General features: G+C 55.0%; 1 protein-coding gene across 6 annotated transcripts; it reads left to right on the forward strand.

The window, feature by feature from the left end:
- The first annotated feature begins 322 nt into the window (after nt 1–322).
- Nucleotides 323–21,186, forward strand: Glis2 (GLIS family zinc finger 2). Of its 6 annotated transcripts, XM_076937305.1 has the most exons (8): nt 323–501; nt 10,565–10,849; nt 14,355–14,576; nt 15,999–16,171; nt 16,715–16,891; nt 16,969–17,102; nt 17,181–17,302; nt 18,558–21,186. In XM_076937305.1, the coding sequence occupies exons 3-8, from the start codon at nt 14,405–14,407 to the stop codon at nt 19,346–19,348; spliced, it is 1,569 nt and encodes a 522-aa protein (XP_076793420.1). In that variant the 5' UTR covers nt 323–501; nt 10,565–10,849; nt 14,355–14,404; the 3' UTR covers nt 19,349–21,186. The 6 variants fall into 6 exon arrangements, with proteins under 6 accessions (XP_076793420.1, XP_034361134.1, XP_034361137.1 ...); XM_034505243.2 differs by lacking the exon at nt 10,565–10,849 and having other exon boundaries at nt 324–501; XM_034505246.2 differs by lacking the exon at nt 10,565–10,849 and having other exon boundaries at nt 331–501; nt 17,184–17,302.
- Nucleotides 21,187–21,389: the final 203 nt, after the last annotated feature.

A 21,389-nucleotide genomic window follows, 5' to 3' on the forward strand; every position in this document is an offset into this window, starting at 1 on the left:
CTCCTTCGCTCCCCCCTCCCTCCCGGTGCCCGCTCCTGCGGCTGTCCGCCCTTCCTCCCCTCCCCCGGCCCAGCCCCCCTCCCCTCCACGCGCACGCTCCGCCTGGCAGCTGGCGCCCCGGGCCTGGGGCCGCAACAGTGAGAGGGGTTTGCAGGGAGGGCGGGAGCGAGCGAGCCGCGAGGGAGGGAGGCCGCCCCCCGCGCCCCTCCTTCTCGCCCTCCTCCAGGGCCGCCAGTCCCTCCTCCCGCCCCCTCCCTCCTCTTCTCTCCTCCCTCCCTTGCAAAGACATCCCCGCACGGCCCGGCCGCCGCGGCCACCTTCCCTGCCCCAGCTGCAGATGTGGCGGAGCGGCCGGGCGCCGGGCGGCCGCGCTAGGGGAGCCCGTGCCCCGTGAGCCTCGCGCCCCGGCCCCCGCCCGCCCCGGCCCTCCCCCTCGCCTGCTCCCCGCTGCCCCACGACCGCCGGAACCCGCAGCCGGAGCCAGTCTGCCCGGCAGCCGAGGTAGGAAGCCCCCGGGCGTCGCGCCGGGAGGACGCGGACCGAGCCAGGGACTTGCCTGCTGTGCGGGGCCGCGGAACCCGAGGGTCGCCTCCCCCTCCCGCGTCCGCGCCTCGCTCCGGGCCATTGTGAGCCCTCGCGGAGGCCCCTGCGCTCGCTGGTTTTGCGCGCTCCCTTTCTCTCCGGCTCCCCGGCTGGGTCCTTCGATCTCACCGTCTTTTCTCCTTCCTTCCCTCCTTCTGTTTGGGGGCCGAGCTGAACGTGGCCGGGCCCGGGGCGGGCGCAAACTTAAGTGGGGAAGTTGGGCGTCTTCAGTAGAGGTGCTCTGCGAGGTGAGAGGGGTCCATCCGAAGCCTGGGTATGAAGTTGTATGGGGCATCTGGCAGCCGCCTTTGCTCACGGGTGAGCTCAGGTTATTTCAAAGATGCCCTCGCTTTCTGGGGAAAGTCCTTCTCTTGCTACCCTTAACAGGCCCTGGGGAAGGCAGGGAGGGGGGCGTCCCTAGGTTCAGCGTTAGGAGTTGGAGTACTATCTAGTGTTTGGTCCACTCCTGAAGAAGGGTGGATAGAAGCAGGTGAGGGACCTGGCAGGATGGAGAGGGTGAGTGGTTGCATCCTAAGGGTGGGTCTAGAAGAGGGGACGAGGCAGGTGCATCCCCCTCCTACCAGGATGATGCTTGCACCTCCCCGCAGGCCCCCTGGGACGGGCCTGGAATCCAGGCTGGCACCTGGACGCTTTGGCACACTGCCCTACCCAGTGGGGTACTCAGGCCACAGCAGGGCAGCATGCTGCCTGTCTGCCTCTCCAGGAGGGCCCGCCCAGCCCAGCCAGAGGGTGGCAGGGAAGCACTGGTTGCAGGGAGTTGCCCGGCCCTGCCCTGGGGCCTGGGAAGCTGGAAGGGATGCTGGGAGGAGCCCTGGGCCCCCAGCCATCACAGCCCAAGATCTTGGCTCTAGAGGGAATGCTTGACACCAAGGGGGCAGTCAGGCCAGCCAGTGGCCCTACCAAGACCTGAGCTCCCATGGGTCTTCTTCTGGCCAGGGATAGGGTCTGCGTCTTGGTCCTCTGTGGCAGGCACCCTGCACAGCTGCCTCCCTGCTGTCCTGGCACCCAGGAAGGAAGGTGGGGCTGAACCATGGCTAGGGAGATAACTCCTAGCTCTGCTAGCTTTCTGAAGCCCCTGGGCTCAGGGATTGCAAACCTGGCCCCTCAGTGTGCTCACCTCTCCCCAGGCCTCACTCTGGTGGCACAGTACCACAGCTGTCCCAGCCCCAGCCCACACATCCCTCTCTAGTGACCTCAGAGCCCCCTCTCTCTCTTTTTTTCTTCCCTCTTGGGCTCAGGCCGGGCCTCTCAGCTGGCCTTGGCTTGCACTGGGGGAGGGGTCTCCTAAGACACCCTTTGCTTAGCTACTGTCTAGCCCATTTCAGAACCCATTCCCAGCTTAATATGTCCCTGTCTGCCATCAGTCAAGCAGGAGGCAGTGCCAGGCTTTGGTTTTGTGGGGTGGGGACCCCTTGGAAGCAGCACTGTATCTTTAGACTTTCCCCTCCCCCTTCTTTCCGGAGGTACCATTAGTGCTGACCCCCTGACCCCCTATGCCTGCCTGCCCTTCCCTGTCTGTGACCCCTGACCTTTGGTGTTAAATCCCTCCAGCTGGGTCTCTCCGGCCCCAGAGTGACCCTGGCCCAGGCCCCCTGGGGCAACTCTGCCGGCTCTTGGCTCTCTATGCAGGGACACCTGCCAGCCCTCCCTCCTAGATTGGGGGTGGGTGGGAAGCCAGACAATGAGTCACTCCACTTCCAGGCACTACTGCTTTGGGGGTCAGTGGCCTTTAAGGGACTTGCTGGATCCAGGACACAGTCTGTGTGTAGGGCGAATGGGGAAAAGCACTAGGCCAAGAAGCCCTTTTTTGTGTCTTGAGTTCAAATCTTGGCACAGCCATCACCTTTTGAGTGTTCCTTGGCTCGGCTCTTCCCCTGTCCAGGCCTCAGTTTCCTCATCTGTAAAACCTAGGGTCAGGCAATGTGAGATTTCTGAGTCCTCGCACTAGGCTGGCCTGTCGGTGGGGGCAGGGAGAAAGGATGTGTCCAACAAAAGCCAACTCTCAATTATCCGTGGGTGGAGCCAGAATGAATAACTGGATGCCACAGACATCCCAAAACCTCATTTTAAACAATCGTGGAAACCTCGTTCCCCAAAGCTTTTGTTTCTGAAAAACTCAGCTGCAAAAAGGGTAGTTGTAGCGGTTTCTTCTGTAGCCCTCTTTCCTTAGTGGGAATGGGAGTGAGGGGCTGAGGGCGAATTGGACACAAGGCAGACAAAGGTCTGCCAGGGGCTTCTCAGAGCCTGGAGGGAAGCTGGACCTCACCTCTGGATCTCAGCCTCTCCAAGGCTGGCTCAGCCGTGGCCCTGTATAGTGGGAGGGTGCACTGGCCACCTAAATTGTTCCAGGGTCTGTGCTGGCTTCGGTGTGGATGGAAGAATGTGGTTTTCCTCATGACATTTTCCCATGTACATTTCCGTCTCCCCAGCTGTACTCTCCTGGAATCTGAATTTCCCACTTATGGGAGAGGGCGGTGCCAGTGCTGGGCAGGATTTGGGGCAATCCCAGAATGAGGGAGGAGGGGAACAGCTGTGGATGGGGGACCAGATGTTGAGGCTGGGGCCTGCACTTCTGCTCTTGGGGAGGCATTTGGGGTGTGTGAGTGTGTATGAGCGCATGTGTGTGCTATGTTCCTGGCTTGATCCCCCAGCCTCATGTGCCTCTCCAAGATCCACTGAAGGTTCCCATTTCCCAGGGGAAGCTGGATTACCATTCAGGAGGAGTGTTTGGGCCCTTTACCCAAATGGGAAATTTGGATTCCAAAGGAGAGACTCTCAGTCAGGGCAGAGTGAGGGTTTGAGCCTTTCCCAAGGCTACCCCTCAATCACTTCACTGTTCACCTTGGAGGCTATCCTTATATCCTTACTGAGTGGGAGGGCTCTTTCTCTTTTCAAGGATGGTGGGGACCCCATGGCTGGTATGGGTGTGTGCTAAGCAGTGAGGTACTCTCTCTTAGCTGACACAAGGGTCTCTGGGCCTCCACAGAGCATTGGGCTTCTCCAGCCTCTGCCTAGAAGAATCAGGATCTGTGAGTTAGAATCCAAATGCGCATATGGAAATCCACCTCTCAGGACACCAGAGCCAGGTGATGGGCCGACATCCACCCCTGTTCCAGCTTGCTGCCAGTTGGAGTGTGTGGACTGCAGCCCCAGCGAGGCTTGTGGGACACAGCTGCTGATCCAGTTTTTGTTTTTGTTTTGTTTTGTTTAGGTGGCTGCACCGGGCCCCACCCTGGTGAATTCTAACACAAGGGTGGCCAGGTTGGGAACTGGGCATTTTTAACAAGTGCCTCTACTGCTGTTCTCAGAGCAGGACGGAGCCTGCTTGTGCTAGTGGGAAGAAGTGTCTGCAGGGTAGAGCCTGCCTGCCTGCCCGCTCCCACCTGCATCTTCCACCCTCTCAGAACCATCCCTCCTACTCACTCTAGCTAATAAAAATGGCAGAAGTTCCCCCGTGGGTCAGGTTGGGACAGCAATGGAGCAGTGTTGAGGGGTAGCACTAATACCTTCCTGAGGACCCCTGGGAAAACTCCAACCAACATACATGCCTTCCACTTGCCTGGCTAACCTGACAAAGGTGTGCATCCTCACCTGTAATTGTCACACCTGTGACAGAGACTCATTTATCCCAATTTGATAATCGAGAAGAGACCAAGGTTCAAAATGGAAAAGGGCCCTTGGGCATGTGGACCTATGGGGAGAGACATGTCAGCCAGTTTCCTAGTCAGGACATAGCTAGGGCCTTGTGCCCTGGGCCCCTTGCTTCGTTTTCCCTTACTGCTGCCCCACCCTGCCTCTCCATGGGAGATGGGAGATGAGGGGTTAGACCTGGCCATCCTCCCCATCCCTGCCCTGGGGCTTGGAGGCCCTCCTAAGAAGGCCTCTAGAAGCCTCACTTACAGCTGGTTGGTCCCCTGGGAGTGCAGAGATTGAATCTGGTGACCCTTCAGACACTGCAGCTGGGACACCTTCCTCTTGGCGTCTCCAGGCTGGGCAGACACAGTCCTTGACTGTGGCCGATCATTCCCCACCCCCCAGATTGGAGTGGGAGGTCCTAGTTAGCTGGTGGCTGGGCTGGGAGGGGTGTGAGGGTGGGAATGAGTCTGCTTCAGGAGCAGGGGCTTCCCATCTGCTCCAGATGCCCTTGGTGGGGGATGGGCAAATGGGCTGAGAATCTTCCAGTGCCAGGACTGTCTGTCGGGTGGCAAGGACTCCTCAAGTCCTTTGTCTTAGGTGCTTGAGAGTCCAGGTAGTACCCACCACGGGGGAGGAGTCTGGGGCGTTCCAAGAGTGAAACGTAGGTAACTTAGCAGACCTAGGGGAGAGGACTCACATCTAGCCTTGGGTGCCTGCCTTCAGTCCTGGCCAGGATCGGGTGGGAACCCAGCAAGGCCCCTCCGCAGGGCAGGAGGCAGGAGCCTCCCCTCTCAGCCTGGGCTGGGAGCCTGAGGGAGAACAGCCCCTCCCGTCAGACAAGGTCTCTGTGGGTTCACCATGTTCATCATCCCCTTGAGATCCCAGCAGTAAAAAGTTTTTTGGAAGCTAGTGAGGGAAACCGAGGCTCTGAGAGGTTTGGTGACTTGTCCTGTGGTCTCTGAACGAGAGGAGGATAGAAGGGAGCTGCCATTTAGAACTGTCTGGTCCTGACCTGTGAACTGCCACTTTAGCCTGGAATCTGACCAGTTTTACTCCCAGTTCCCAACTCTACTGCCAGTGTCCATGGAAAAGCCTCTGTCCTTTACCTCCACTGCCCTCTGGGTCTGACTGGCACATCCCAGCCTGCCTCAGCTAGTTCTCCCTTGAACCACACATTTCAGAGCTCACACTGCCCTGTTACAGATGCCTGCAGCTGTGATGCCCCTCCTCTAAGAAGGCTATTGGACCTTTCCTTACCCCTGTTCTGAAGTCGCTCCCTGTCTTCCTCCCTCCTGAGCGCCGCTGGCCATGTCAGAGGGATACCTTATCCTGCTCAGTTCCATGGACTCTGGGCCCTCAGATCTTGGGTCAGGTCAGGTCAGGTCTGGCAGGGCCCCATTTGATGGGCATTTCCTTGCGCTGAGGCTTCTGGATTTGCTTTGTAGCCCAGAGTGTACCCATTAGGTAGAAAGGGATGACTGAGGAAAGAGGTAGGGTAGAGGCCAGGGATTATGGGATGTGCTCACTGGTATAGGCTGGGTAGATGGGAATCCCAGGAGATGAGTCTGAGGAGTGGGTCTTTTTGGTCATCCCCACCAACCATTTATGGGAATATTGTCTCTCCTCTCTCCAACCCTTGTTCAAGTCTGTACCTGGTTCCAGTGTGTAGGTTCCAAGTGTGTGTCCCAGACAGAAGGAGGAGACTTCTGTGTTCTAAGTCCTGCTTCCAGCATTGACCTTGGATGTATGTAACTTTCCAGCTGTAGGGCACCTGCCACCTCACGTGGATAATAAACACAGTTGAATTCACTTATTCACTCAACAAACATCCACCAGAGACCAAGAGTTTGGGACCAGGGTCAGGTACAACAGAGCCATGTGAGGGAACAGGTCTGTGTGTTGTAGGTGTCCCCACTCCCATCTCACTCTAGGGCAGCTCTATCCTCTTACAGTGGGGAAACTAAAGCCCAAGTCAAGACACATCTGGTTTTCCAAACCCATACCTCAGGGGCTTCACACCTCTGCTCAGTTCAGTATGGGAAGAGGATTATTCTCTGGGTCAGCAGGAGCAGGGGAAGGGTCTGCTAGTGTGATCTTCCCCCCCCCCCCATGTGTGTCTTCATGCTCGTGGGTACATGTGTATACATGTGTGTGTTGTGTATGTAGAGGCCAGAAGTTAATCTTTGGTGTCATTCCTCAGAAGCTGTCTGCCTTGTTTTTTGAGATAGGTCTCTAATTATCCTGGGACCCACCAGGTAGGCCTGGCTAGAGCCTGAGTGTTGGTGTTAGAAGCATAGGTCATTATGCCTGGCCGTTTGGCTCTGAGGGTTGAGCTCAGGTCCTTCAGCTTGCATGGCAAGCATTTATCAACTGAGCCATCTGTCTTTGCTCATCCTTTTTCTTCCTCAGTGGGCTTGGAGCTGCCCACCTCAGGCCTTTCTTCTTGGAAGGAGGGTCCTTATGTCTGGAGAAGGCTTGAGGCTGAAGGTCAGGCGGCAGTACACAGGATGCAGCAAGGGCTAGGCACACTTAGTGTGCTTGAGAGTTGGTGACATTGTGGTGTTAGTGATGCATTAACCAGGATTTGGCCCAGGGCTGGTATGGCAGGCCTTGTAGCACTGCTATTGGGCTTGATGAGTCTCCCTGCCTTCAGCACAGCGTCAAGGTGGACGCTTGTTCAGGTGTCTCTTGAGGCTGAGATGGTACATCACAGAAGATATGCCAGACGGAGGAGGGGCTTCGGGGAAATAATTGTAGGAGCGTATGGGTAGCTGTCTACCTGATAAATAAGCCTCAGGCTTTTGGAGGATCCCACAAAAGGAGAGGCTAAGGAGAAGAAGCTCTGAGCTGAAGGGGCAAGTGACACACTTCTGTGTAGAACTCTCTCTGGCTCCCCAGTGCTCCTCAGCTATAGGTCCAGGTCCTCTGAGAAGCCTCTTCCTTTGCTGCCTTGTCCTGTACTGAATGTTAGGCTGTTTGGGGGCCAAACCTTTGGTCCTGTGCTGCAACCTTGTGCTCAGGAAGACTGCTTTGGAGAGAAGAGTTGAATTCCACCCAGCCTCACTATTGTTTGCAAGCTGTGACCTTGACAGCGGACTGTAACTTAGAGATGGGGAGACCTCATTCCCAGGCGGCAGGGTAAGATGGTACATGGGAGACCTGTTGGCTTGCCCCTGGCCAGGGAGGCTTGGTCCCTTTGTGTCTAGTCTCAGAGGGCCCCCCCCCCCTTTTTTTTTCTTTTCTTTCTTTTTTAAAGTACTAGCATCAAAACTATCGTCCCCGGAGCCACTTTGACTTTTTTTTTTTTTTTTTTTTTTTTTTTTTTTTTTTGGTTTTTCGAGACAGGGTTTCTCTGTGTAGCCCTGGCTGTCCTGGAACTCACTCTGTAGACCAGGCTGGCCTCCAACTCAGAAATCCACCTGCCTCTGCCTCCCAAGTGCTGGGATTAAAGGCGTGCGTCACCACCGCCCGGCCACTTTGACTTTTTAGAGCAAATGTAGACCTAAAGGAAGCGGGAGAACCAGCCCAGAGCAGGAGGTGCTCCAAGGAAGGAATATCTTCTTACTGCTCATTTTGAGACAGGATCTATGTTGCCCACATTGGACTTGGGGACTCACTCTATAGTCCAGAACTTGTAATCCCACTGTCTCAGCCTCTCAAGTACCTGGAAGCACAGGCAGGTGACGGTGACGCTAGCTCCAGCTCCCAGGTTTGCCTTGTGCCCCCATGGCCTTATCAGATCTGCCCCTCCCAACCCTTAGCAGAGCTGTATGCCCCTGACACTGCTTCCAGGCCTATGTGACTGAGCGACCTTCAGGCCCTGTTCCATCTGATTTATCCTGGACCCCAGCGGAGAGCCTGGTGCTGGAATGCATAAGTGAAGTGGGAGGGAGGGGTCAAAGTCCAGAGCCTGCCTCACCCCCTGCTGTTGAGTTGGCAGGTGCAGTTGTTCACAGTGCCTGGTGTCTGTCGCCCTGGGAGGTGGGAGGGGGGTCACAGGTATGGCCCTGATGTGTCCATGCCGTGCCGGGCTTGGCTTGGGAAGTGCTGTGTCCTTGCTTTTGTGGGTTGGTTGCCCATACTTTTCTGGTTTCCTGAGTAGCAGCACCAGCCATCCAAGCCAAGGGTTGGCCTCTGCTGTGCACAAGGGTGAAACACACTCGAAAGTCTGCTTGCCCACCGACATTGAAGCACTGGCCAGTGCCTGTGCTGGCCTCAGAGCACAGCACCCCTCCCATCCCCCCAGCAACAGGATAGCAGCTTGGTGGGTTGTTTGTCTTTTGGTGTTTGTGTAGCCCTGACTTTCCTGAAACTGTAGACCAGCCTGCCTCTGCTTCCCAAATGCTGGGATTAAAGCTGTGTGCCACAACCTCCTGGCTGGGTTTTTTGTTTCTTGTGACAGAATCTCACCATGTTGCCCATGCTGACCACGAACTTCTGATCCTCCTGCTTCTACTTCCCGAGTGTTGGGATTGCAGGCCTTTGCCACCATCCCTGGTTTATGTAGTGCTAGGGACGGAATCTGGAGCCTTGTGTTTGCTAGGCAAGCACAGTGCCAAAAGAGCTACTTCTCCAGAACGGCAGTTCTGCCTACACTCGGCCTTGTGGGCTGTGTGCCCCTAACTGCCCACCCCTCCCAGGGATTGCAAGTGGCCTTGCCCAGCCCTATGTCCTTCCCTTCCAGCCCAGCAGGCTATGTGGGGGCTGCTTGGCCTGCTTGCCTCTGGCTCAGGCCCAGGTGCAGGCTTGCTCATGGCCCCATACACCCCACCCCCCCACCCCAAGCTGGGCAGACAGGAAAATACCAGACATAGTTGTGCAAAGGTGGCTGCAGGCGGGCAGGCAGCAGGAGGTGGGGGCCAGAGAAGGGGGCCCAGAGCCACCAGAACATTTGGAGACCTCTGGGCCAGACAGACCTTGCAGCTGGAGGGCCACATGTTTGCATGAGTGCTTGTGTGTGTCAAGGCTGTCAGGGCTCTTGGTAACTAATACTCCTGGTCTGGGACAATGACAGTCCTCTGGTGGGGCTGGTGAGGGTACAGGAGGAGTAAACCTCCTGGCCTTTAAGTTTCAGCTCTGTAAGACCTTGGTAGACTCTCTGTGTAGGTCACCCCAGCCTAGGGCAGAAGTGAGGACCCTCAGGACTCCCAGTTACTGGCATCTCCCACACAGCAGCTATTAGGTCAAGACTTGTCCTATAGGATGTCCTGAATATCTAGGACCGTATTGTGGTGCTTGAGTTACCAATGAGGAAAGTGTCCTGTGGAGGCTTAGAGAATGACGGGACCTGTCTGAGGCCACATAGCCAGGGGAGGCTACAGCCAGCTAGTTTGATGTGAACGTGCAGTAGTCAAGTTCTCTGCAGGCTGTGTCTTAGGTGGTGCTCAGCCAGTCCCCAGTGGTTTTTAGCAGAAAGGAGTTTACAGGTGGACTGGTGGTCTGTGGACATGTGAGTTTCTACTGGGGTGGTGTGTGCAGGCTAGGTGCCCCTCTTGAGACTGGGAGGGAGCTACACATGGGTTTCTAGGGAAAGCAGATTCCAGGCCCTTCCAGTAGAGTGGCTCTGGCCCCTTCCCTAGGCCTGGGAGGCTTCTGGCCTCTACATCCTCCTTCCAGGGCCTCTTTGTGCTGTCAGGCTCCACAAGGGGGACTCCCCCAAGAGGGTGCCCTCCCAACTCTCCACAAGACAGTAGAGGCTCTCCAACAATGCAGACCAGCTAAAGTTCTGGTCTGGAATGAGATTTTAATGTTTGTGGGTAGACAGGGAGGGCCAGACCTCAGGATTGTTCTTATAGGCTAGGGACCATAGCAGGGGTGACAGGATGATTTTTAGCAAGTGTTGCTCTGTCTATATGTTGAGCGTTACATCCCAACTTAGGGAAGAGAAGGGTGTCAGGGGACACAGCAGGAAGTAGCAGGGCAGGGTTGAGGCTCCATGTGGTCTGACCCCTGTTAGAATCCCGCCTGCTGCCTGCTTGGTAAGGGGCCCTGAGAGGTCTGTCCCTGCTATTGCCCTCCAGTCTCCCTCACTGGGCGGCCAAGGAGGGTGGAGCTCTTGGCCAGAGTAGGGAGCACAGCCGGTTCCCAGGAATGTGGGGTTATGGGCCATCTGCTTTGGCAGTGTTGCTGCCCTCAGCTCTCTCAGCCTTCTGGTGGGCCCCAGTCCTCTCGTCCCCTTCAGTGCCTACCCTCTGCATGCCCACTGCCTTTCCCCGGTTCTGCACCTAGCTCTCCCTCCATAAACCCTCTGGGTGGGGAGGTAGTAACCCAACCTAAGTAAGTCCAGGGACACAGGAGGGGCTGATAAATCTCTTGTCTGTTACAGACAAACCCTGTGACCCAGGACAGGTCACTCCTGAGCCTCAGTTTCTGCATCTTTAAAGTGGGATGAAGTGTTACCTGCTATGACATGTGACAGATGCTGGCATGATGGACTGTCAGCCCCTGACTGGTGCAGTCACACCATGGCTTTGGTCTGGGTCTTGCCACCATGATTGCAACCTGGGACAGACACTTCCCCTAGCCTTCAGTTTTCCAGTCTGTAAGGCCAGAGAGCTAAAGTGAGGGTCCCGTTGGAGTCACTCACAGATCAGGGCCTGGCTACTGACAGGTAAGAGGAGGCCAGGGGATACGGTTTTAACTTGTGTGTGTGTGTGTGTGTGTGTGTGTGTGTGTGTGTGTGTGTGTGTGTAACTAAGCTATGAAGCTAGCCTTCGATTACTGATCTAATTGCTTCCATCTCCCAAGTGCTGGTATTATAGGCATGATGGACTACATGGAGAGGTACATCGTGAGCCCCTGTCCCCAAGTTCTAGGCAGGTTTTGCTATAGCTAACCAAATGTGCAGTTTCAAGACTATCCCTAGTGAAATGGGGGTGTTCATCATATTAGTAATACATAAGGCTGTGGGGTAGGTGGTCAGTCCACCTTTGCTGAGGTCCTTGTTCCGAGTAACCCTCCCTCTGTACCCCTTCAGTCTCAAGGCCAACCAAATACCCTCCCTCTGGCAGGGAAGAAAGGACTTCACCCCAGCAGGAATTTGGCCCCCTTCTCTTAGTTTGGTATCTTTGAAGCATAGTTTCCCCAAGAGGGAGGTATGGTGGTCCATATAGGTCTATAGGAGGTCTGTTGCCCCGCAGGAGCTGCAGCTGGGGACCGTCTGTACAGGGTGTGCAGTGGGTGCACAATAGCAGTCATTGTCTTGGCATGGCTGGCTGGAGGCGCCCAGCCCACCCTCAGGGTGACCCCCGCCCTGGGTTGTGGGAGGGCTGTCCCCACCCCTGCCGCCCCGGTGGTCTCTGTGCCGCCCCCTCTTGTGCTTCCTCCCTCACTGCCGCTTCCTCTGCTCCTCTGCTCTAATTAGTTCCTTTTGTAGCTGGAAGAGCCTAGAGGGCTGGCCCAGCACCCATTATGGGCTCCCTTCACTGGCCCTTGCAGGTGGGTGGGTGTGTCGTGGGACGCACCCAGTCTACAAGGAGTGAGTGATCCAAGGCGTGGCATTTGGTTCCTGATGGCAGCTCCACAGCCCAGGGTTCGGGGCACTCAGCCATCCTATCAGTAGGAAAACAGGCACTGGTGGTTTCTCCAGCAAGGTTGTCGGGCTGGTGCACTCCCTACCCCTTGGTATTGCACCCTTGAACACCTGACTGGGAGAGGTGGTATCCTGCCCATATGGACCACCAAGTTCCTGAGACCCACTGATTCCAGATCTCCTGATCTCTTAAGAGCAAGCTGCTGGGTTTTGACTAGAGGTGGTGGCTTCACTTTTCCCAGGGTCAGGGCCCGCTGCCACCGTCCGTCCAGGCATGTAAGTCTGGTGGTGCTGACCTGACTGGCTCTAGAGGGCTGAGCTGCAGGGCTGGTTAGAAGAATGGGGGACCTGCCTCTCTCCTGCCCCTTTCACCTAGCTCTAGAACAAAGAGCAAAGCTGAAGCCAGACAGGCTGCTACTGGCTGGGGATAGGAGTGGGAGAGGACTTTGAGGTTGGCCAAGGTCAGAGAATGAGTGGGGTCATAGGCCGTCTGCTCCCTGGGGGCCAAGGGTAGGAAAACTAGCAGGACTCTAAGGCATCTCCTTTCTCCTTTCCCAGGAGGGGTGCAGAGCCTGGGCTGGAATCTGGCTTCCAGGAATGAACCCCTACTTCCCTGGGCAGAACCCAGGGACAGGAAGTAAAGGGTTGTCCCTGGAGACTGGATCTGCTGATGTCGGGGTGGGGTAGTCATTGGCTTTCCCCTTTCTGCTATGGGTGATGGGCTCCTTGCCCAGGAAGATAGGCAACTGCTGGGGCTGTCCCCAGCTCTAGGTGAACATTGTGCTGTTCCCTGGAACTCCTCAGAACCAGATGACAGACCAGTGGCTCCTCCTAGGCTCCCTCTGGTGGGAGGACATGAGACAGGAGCAGGTGCCAAAGGATACTGCTTGGTTGGCACTGTGACTGAGAGCCAGGGCTTGACTTTCTAGCTCAGGCACCCTGCCAGTGGTCTTTTCTCCATGGTGGGTGTTGGGGACAGAGAGGCCTGTGGCTTTGGGCCAGACAAGGGACCAGGCCACCAGCCCTTCCTGGCTCCTGAATTCTTAATCAGCATAAATATTTACTTCCTTCCTCCCCTTCCAGGCTCCCAGCATAGAGGAGCTTCAGGGAGGTTGGACTGGGCCTATGTCTAAAAATAAACAGGTAGAGACAGACAGACAGATTTAATGGGCTACAGGTCAGGCAGAGGGCAGCCTTTGCCTAGACAGGAATCGATGAGCAGGCCTAAGGCCACCTATTACCGTCACCTACCCATCCACCTGGGTCTAGGATTCCTAAGAGGGTGGTGCTCTGGTCACCAATGAGCGCCTCTGGTATGGCCTGAGCAGTAACAAGTGCATCTGACAACTTCAATGGGGACAAGTTACAGACCTGAATCTCACATTCAAAAGGCTTCCTGTGCTCTGATGATGTAGTCCTGTGTGCCCAGATTCCATGTAGCCACATGTAGTGGGAGCTGGAGATATGTCCTCACGAGCAGGATTGCAGACCAAGGAAGGGACCATCCTGTGTACCTGGGGATTGCCACTGAAGCTTGGAGCTTGTGGGAGGTCAATGGGAAGCAAGTGAGGACCAGGTAGGTGAAGCTGCCCCCGAGCCTTGGCCTGGAGAAGAGATGGGGAGGAACACAATGGCTGTCCTCTCTGCCCCTTGCAAGGGCACTAGGTCTCACAAGCCCCTGAGGACATATTCAGCTGCTCCAGGCATTTTCCAGGTAGTGGTTCTTCCTGTCGTGCCCACTTTGAGCTAAATACAGTAGTAGAGTCTCATAGTGTGGGTGTTCAGTAAAAAGATTTTTGCAGTGTGACAGTCTACATGAAGAAAGGCCAGAGAAACAAGTGGGAGGTTTCTCATGGGTGGAAGGTGAGGGTTTGGTGTGGAAGGGCTGGCCCTGTGCTGTGAAGATCCCTCAGTTGCACAAGAGGAGAGCCACAGTATGAATGTCACCGCTAGTTTTTTCTTTTAAATTCTACTTACTGTCCTTTGCTCTTCTTGCAGAGCAGGTCTGGCCAGAGTCCCCAGCTGCCCCCTGGTGTTTGTCACAGCCTCTTCTGCCTTACCTGGGAGGTTCAGTCCTTGCTTGTTCACCCTAAGGCCTAACTCTGCACAGCCTGCCTGGGACCAGCAAGCCCTTGGGCTGCTTCCCTTGGAGGTGACATAGTTCCCTGCCCTGAACAGACACTTTTGTCCCAGTGGGTGCTTAACTGGTCACTGAGGAACACTACCTACATCTTGGAGGATGCATGCTGCTCCTGGCCTGCTTTTAGATCTCCAGATTCAGACCTGCAGGCCTCCTAAGCATAATTTCCCATTCTGTCAGAAGCAACAGGGAGATGTAGCTTCAAGTCTGGCCGTTCTGCCAAACTGTAAGTTCTGTGACTGGGGGCAGTCTGTAATACTCCCGCGATTAAATAGAGACCATAAACTTGGCCTGTCCCATAAGGCTTATAGGGAGTAGCAGTGGAACGTATGCTGACTCTGCTGGGCCATTCAGGCTGTCCTGTCTACTCCTCTGCTCCAGGAAGTTTCAATGGGTATGGCTGAAGGAGAAACCTAAGGTTACAATGTAACTGTCCTTCCCCAGGTTCCTGCCTCAGGACCAGTTGGGTACAGTCTTTGACTCTCCCTCCCACCATGCACTCCTTGGACGAGCCGCTTGACCTAAAGCTGAGCATCACCAAGCTCCGAGCGGCGAGAGAGAAGAGGGAAAGGACACTGGGTGTGGTCCGGCATCACGCTTTACATAGGGAGCTGGGCCTGGTGGACGACAGCCCCACACCTGGCTCCCCAGGCTCCCCACCACCAGGTACTTCACCAGTCCACTGGGGCCTCGGATGAGACTGCTCCAAGGTGTGTCCGACAGATGGAGCTTACTGGTTCCAGCTGCAAAGTGCCACCTCCGTGTGCATCCATCCTATCAGTGGATGCGATCTGCCAGTTAACACAGCAGGCACACAGAACCAGCTTCAGCCGGAGCCTGTGAAAGGATCTGGAAAGAAGTGGGAGGGGGGGTGGGCAAAGCAACAGTTAAAGTCTCAAGACTGTATCTCTGGACCCTGAGGTTATGTATGTGTGGTTCGTGGGTGGTGACTGACGACAAATGTGTCAAGATGTTTTGTGTTCACACCTAGGGTGGTATTCACCTCATCTTTAACCTTCAAATGAACCTGAGAACCGGTTTTACCATGTGCTTGAGGTAGAAGAGTCAGCCCCTGTAGCAGGAATATTTTAATAAATCTTGGTGTAGGCTTCCTTCCCGCCTTACACCATTTATGTTCCGGGACGAACACCACACAGCCAGCCATCCTTATATTTTAGTATGCCTTAATATGCCTTAGGCAGCACAGTAGCTGGGCCTAACCTCCCTGCTGTTAGCATCCACCTCCCACCCAGAACTCTGAGTTACTACTTACTAATGTCTATGTTCTGTCTTGGCCACAGAGGGCTGTGTTCTCTTGGCCCTTTTATATGGAGGCTCTGGTTCTTCCTCCTACACCTTCATCTTCCATGGTCCCCCTCCCCTCTCCTCCTCTCCTCCCCTCCTCTTCTGCACATCACCTAAGGCATGGCTGCTACCTACCTCTCCTCTCTCCTCCTCATGGTCCCAAGCCTGGGAAACCTAAATCCCACCTTTCTTCCCCAGCTATTGGCTGCTGGCATCTTTATTTAACAATCATAATTAACTGGGGGTAGGTTCCTAGAAGCTATGCGCAGACCCTCTCATGCAGACAGTTTTGAGGTACCCAAATTAGCATTTGAATACAAGCAGCTACAAGCTCACCCCAGTTTTCTAGTTTTATAGAAGGGAACATGGAGGCAGAATATTATGGGGAGTAGTCTTGTGTTTCAGTTCCAGTTCTTCTGTTTATCCCATGTGCCAGGTAAGTCTAATCTGTAAGATGAATATTTATAATTTTGTTTTTTTGTTGTTGTTGAGATGACCTTGTGTAGTGTAGGCTGGCAATGAACCCCTTCTGCCACAGCCTCTTGAGTGCTGTGATTGAGTGTGGTATAAACCACCACGGTATAAATCAGTTTCCTGTTTGTGGCAGCCAGCTCTCTTGGTAAAGGTCAGACAAGACGATGGTGTCGTCTTTGTGACTGTGCTGGCTGTTTCTTGGGTGTCTAGGGTCCCAGAGTAGTTGGAGATGGTGATAGGGACCCAGAGGTGGTGGGACCTGGTCCACCAAGATGCTGGCTAGCTTCTCTGAAACATGATCTTCTTCAGGTTTCCTGCTGAACCCCAAATTCCCTGAGAAGGTGGATGGACGCTTTTCTGCAGCCCCCTTGGTGGACCTCAGCTTGTCACCACCATCTGGACTGGACTCCCCCAATGGCAGCAGCTCCCTATCCCCTGAGCGCCAGGGCAATGGGGACCTGCCTCCACTGCCTGCCGCTGTGGTAAGAAGGGAAGGTTCTAGAGAGGGCTCCTTGACAAGTGCCACCAAATTAGGTGGTTTAAAACAAGAGAAAGGAATTCTCTCAGTTCGACAAATTGTGAAGTAAAGATGGTGAGAGAGTCACGCTCCCTAGAAGACTCCGGAGGAAATTTGCTCCTTGCTGTTGTAGATTCTGTCTGAAAGCCCTGATCCTTAGTGTTCATTTCCAGGCTTGGTAACTGCATCCCTTGTCTCCGCCTGCATCTTCAGCTGGCCCTTTCTCCTGTATGTGTATGTCTGTGTCTAGGCCTCGATCCTCTTTGTCATAAAGACATGAGAGGACCACCTTACTCCAGAAGGACCTCATCTTACCTAATCACCCAGGACATTTTTTTTCCAGAGGCAGGGTCTCTCTACATAGCCTTAAGCCTTTCAAGTGCTAAGATTTAAAGGCACGTGATGTATTGATAGAATTTATCACTGTCCACAGCAGGGCAGAGATGGGGTGGGGTCTGGGTCTGTCACTGGGGTACATTAGCTACTCCTGTCCTTCCTCACCCCTTAGGATTTCCAGCCACTTCGCTATTTGGATGGTGTCCCCAGCTCCTTCCAGTTCTTCTTGCCCCTGGGTTCTGGTGGGGCTCTGCACCTACCTGCTTCCTCCTTCCTTACTCCCCCCAAGGACAAGTGCCTCTCACCAGAGCTGCCCCTGGCCAAGCAGCTGGTGTGTCGATGGGCCAAGGTGAGTGGGGGCTGGGAAAAGTGGCGGGGGCTGGGCTAGCACCCTGCTTGGGCTCAGAACCCTACCTGGCCCCACAGTGTAACCAGCTCTTTGAGCTCCTCCAAGACCTGGTTGACCATGTCAATGACCATCATGTCAAGCCGGAACAGGATGCTCGATACTGCTGTCATTGGGAGGGCTGTGCCCGCCATGGCCGTGGCTTCAATGCCAGGTGAGGGAGCAGGGTGAGGGCAGGGAGGGAGGGCTAGGTACCTGCCGAGCTGAGTGTGCCCCCGGGTCCTTTCTGGAGCAGGTACAAGATGCTGATCCACATCCGGACTCACACCAATGAGAAGCCGCACCGCTGCCCCACCTGCAGCAAAAGCTTCTCCCGCCTGGAAAACCTCAAGATCCACAACCGCTCCCACACAGGTGAGCCGCTCATGGAGGGAGGGGCGGGGACTGCAGCAGAGCTGGGAAAGAGGAGCAAGTCTCGTTGTTCACAACCTGCTCCCCTTGTCTGAGACAGGGTCTTATGTAGCCCAGGCTGGCTTCTAACTCTGTAGCCAGTGATGACCATGGACTAGCAATCTCCTGCCTTCATCCCCAAGTTGGGATTACAGGCGTGGCTTTCACATCACTTTGATGTCACTTGCTGGGGGCCACAGTTTACAAGGACATGATCATCTCACACCATCTTAGGGCAGACGGACTGGGTCTGCTCCTCCTCATTGTACCCCGAGCCCCACAGAACCACACACATCAACTTAAGTTACTTAACTAATACATTAAAAGGAGGAAAGCTGGCCATGGTAGCACACACCGTAATCTCAGCATTTGGGAGTCAGAGGCAGGAGGATAAACCCAGTATATAAATATGCACATGTATGTATGTGTTCGTGTGCATATACACACACATATTTAAAAAATGCCAGCAAAACTGGACATGGTGATGAATGTCTGTATTCTCAAATAATTGGGAACTTGAAGCAGGAGGATCCCTTGAGCTCAGGAGTGACACTCCATCTCAAAAACAGAAAAAGAAACAGTGAACACAACAAACGTCAGAATGAATGCCTCCTTTCACACGTCTTTGAATCTCATATGCGTAGCTCACTGCGGCTCCCTTTGGACCCAGCTCTGTTTCAAGGCTGAGTGACTACTGGAGGCTCCTGTCCTGGCCAGCATAGTGACTCTGTGACCTAAGCCATGCATGGTGGTGTACACTTTAATCCTAGCACTCAGGAGGCAGGCAGATCTCTGAGTTCGAGGCTAGTCTGATCTACAGATCTGGTTCTAGGATAGCCAGTGCTACACAGAGAAACTATGTCTCCAAAAAGAAAACTGAGCCATTCTGAGTAAGCCCACATGAAAAAGCAAAACAGCTATTGGAACCTACCAGGGCCAGGCCTACATGGGCACACACTTCAAGGTCAGGTTCTGCCTAACAGTGCTCACAGGCTCTCTAGCAGAGGACCTGAAGGGTGCACTGCGAGGAGGCCCAAGCACAGCTGCAGCTTCCTCTGGTTGGATTCTGCCTGCTGCCTTTAGTTGGGTCAGCCTCATGCCAGGCGCTGACTGTCTCCCAAATCAGAACCAGAATGCTTCAGGAGCTCTGGGCCTGGGAGAGGGGAATGGGTGGAAAGATCTCACAGTTGACAGCGCTCACTGCAACCCACCTTTACAGGTGAGAAGCCCTACGTCTGCCCCTATGAGGGCTGCAACAAGCGTTACTCCAACTCGAGTGACCGCTTCAAGCACACCCGTACCCACTACGTAGACAAGCCCTACTACTGCAAGATGCCCGGCTGTCACAAGCGCTACACGGACCCCAGCTCACTGCGCAAACACATCAAAGCCCACGGCCACTTTGTGTCCCATGAGCAGCAGGAGCTCCTGCAGCTGCGCCCACCTCCTAAGCCACCACTGCCCACCCCTGACAGTGGCTCCTATGTCAGTGGGGCTCAGATCATCATCCCAAACCCTGCTGCCCTTTTTGGAGGCCCCAGTCTGCCTGGCCTACCCTTACCTCTGGCCCCTGGCCCCCTTGACCTCAGCGCTCTGGCCTGTGGCAATGGTGGGAGTGGGGGTGGGAATATGGGCCCTGGGCTGCCAGGCTCTGTTCTGCCCCTCAATCTGGCCAAGAACCCACTGTTGCCCTCACCCTTTGGGGCTGGCGGACTAGGCCTGCCTGTGGTCTCTCTCCTGGGCAGCTCTGCTGGCAGCAAGGCCGAGGGGGAGAAGGGTCGTGGGTCAGTGCCTGCCAGGGTCCTGGGCCTGGAAGACCATAAGACCCCCCCGGAGAGGACGGAGCGCAGCCGCTCCCGGCCAAGCCCTGATGGACTCCCTTTGCTACCAGGCACTGTACTGGACCTGTCCACAGGCAACTCAGCAGCCAGCAGTCCAGAGGCGTTAACTCCTGGCTGGGTGGTCATTCCACCAGGGTCTGTGCTGCTCAAACCAGCTGTGGTAAACTGAAACTGGGCAACCCATCTACCAGCTGTGACAGCTCATCCCCCGACGAACAGAAACTCTTCTGCGAAATAGCAATAATATCCTACTGCCCCAGGGTCAAGCTGCAGCCCCAGACAAGCTGGGTGGCAAGGTGGCAAGGATGGTGCTAGAAGGTCTTTGCTGGCCTCCTGGCTCCAGAGTGAGGACCTGGCTTGGACCTGTTGTCCAAGAAGAGCCATTCTCTTGGGTGCTAAGGCCCCACTCACCTCCACTTCCCTAGTCCATAGTCTGGGTGAGGCCTTCCTCTGCCTGTCCTCCCAGGACCCTCAGTCCTGCCTCTTGTTCTGGTGCATTCCTCTCTATGACCAGCCTGGCTGGGCAGGTTTCCATTCCTTCCTGCCTTACCTACTTGTCAACTAGATAGGCCCATGCTTGGGAATTCTTTAGACCCCTTTCCCTCTGGTCCACCCTCTAGAGGGAGAGCAAGATAGACACAGGCTGCCTCTCCCCGCCTGCTGCTATGACAAGGTGCTTCCCTGCTTGCCTAGCAGAGAAGCCTGCTCTGCCAGCGCTTCTCTTTCCTGCCAGAATTAGCCCTGCCAAAGGGTTGGTAGCACTTTCCAAAGAGGAGGGGCAGCTGACCACTCAGCCTTCTCCTTGGGAATGTGCAAGCAGGTTCAAAAGACCACTGTACTGACCTGGTCCAGCTTGGCTTGGCCTGGGCAGTGTTATTCTGCAGAAGCTTGTAAGGTATTAGTCTACACCAGGTGGGCTGTAGCCTTGGGAAGCAGCTACAGGTTTGGGGGCTCCAAAGTCATGGAATGCAGGGAAGGAAGACTCGTTGGAAAAGAGCTTTCTAGAAAGCACTGACTGACGCCCCTGGGTGTAAGGGAGGAGAGGCAGCCAAGCACAGCATTAGGAGAACCAACTCTGCTCGGGAAGAGCTGGCTAGAGAAAGGCTGGACATGTGACACGGTTCTTCCCGACTTTCCAGTTGAACCCTTTTCTTGGTACTGCCTCTTGTGCACGAGCTCTGCCCAAGCCAGCGGTCCAGGGCCTGTGCTATTCAGAATACGGTATAGCACCTACTTGGGGCTAGAACAAGGCAAGGACAATGGAGGACTGTGTGCTCCACAGCTCCAAAATGCTAGCTGTCCCACCTTGGCCTCTTGTCCCCTGTACTATGCTGCAGTGGCTAAGCCCCTCATGTCCCCATCTATAGAACAAAAGAGCTGCTGGAGTGGCAGAGGGGCCCTTAGCTCTGTGGTTCCTCTGAGCAGCTCTGCCTAGTCTTTTTCTCAGACTGCCCTTCTGTTTCAGAAGGGTCACCTTGCCCTGACCTACCTGACTGCTGGTCTTAGGACCCCAGCCCTGATGGGGCTCGGCTGAGCTGGCTCTACCCCTTGAAGGGGCTGTGAGCAAGTTAAGGAGCTGGTCTCCTACCTTTGGGTCTTCCTAGGATCCAAACAACCTCCTGGCTCTGTTAGGGCCCTAGGCCTTATGTCCCTGGCTGGGGGATGGGGTTTGAGACTCAAGCCCAAGAGCAGAGGAGCCGAGCACTGAACACGAGCCTGGCATGTGTGTGACTCAGCGACAGACCGGGCTTGGAAGGGCTGCTAGACTCACTGTCAGTTTGTTCCAGCACATTCCAGGATTCAGTATTTTAACAGGTTCTAAGTGCCTTTCTATTGTAGCTTATGGTTTTCCTCCTTTTGGCTCCATTGCTGTTAGCATAGAGTTTTGGTTTTTTTTTTGTTTGTTTGTTTGTTTTTAAAAAGAGAGATAAGCTAACGACTATAACAATATATTCCTCCATGTGAGAGGAAGTTTATACAGAAACAATAAAGTGAGTTGCAAAGGTGGTTTCTGCATAGTACATGTGCCAGGAGCTGGGACACCTGTTCATGTCTGGTTGGTGGCCTCCGGACAAGAGCACCTGAAGGCCTGGTCTGGTGCTTTCACCTCAGCCTGCCACAGGCTACCTCCATTGTGAAGCTGTCATCAGAAGGCCTCCCATTTGGGACTAGAAGGGTAGGTAGTAAGGGACAGGTAGATACAGGTTCTT

Source organism: Arvicanthis niloticus, chromosome 6, assembly GCF_011762505.2.
Source record: "Arvicanthis niloticus isolate mArvNil1 chromosome 6, mArvNil1.pat.X, whole genome shotgun sequence".
NCBI lineage: Eukaryota > Metazoa > Chordata > Mammalia > Rodentia > Muridae > Arvicanthis > Arvicanthis niloticus.

What these genes read in the sequence shown, in the direction of transcription:
- Glis2 (XM_076937305.1), top strand. Translation starts at nt 14,405, where the DNA reads ATGCACTCCTTGGACGAGCCGCTTGACCTAAAGCTGAGCATCACCAAG. An exon ending in TGGTGTGTCGATGGGCCAAG is followed by an intron (nt 16,892 to 16,968) that starts GTGAGTGGGGGC and finishes CTGGCCCCACAG; the next exon opens with TGTAACCAGCTCTTTGAGCT. An exon ending in GGCCGTGGCTTCAATGCCAG is followed by an intron (nt 17,103 to 17,180) that starts GTGAGGGAGCAG and finishes TCCTTTCTGGAG; the next exon opens with CAGGTACAAGATGCTGATCC.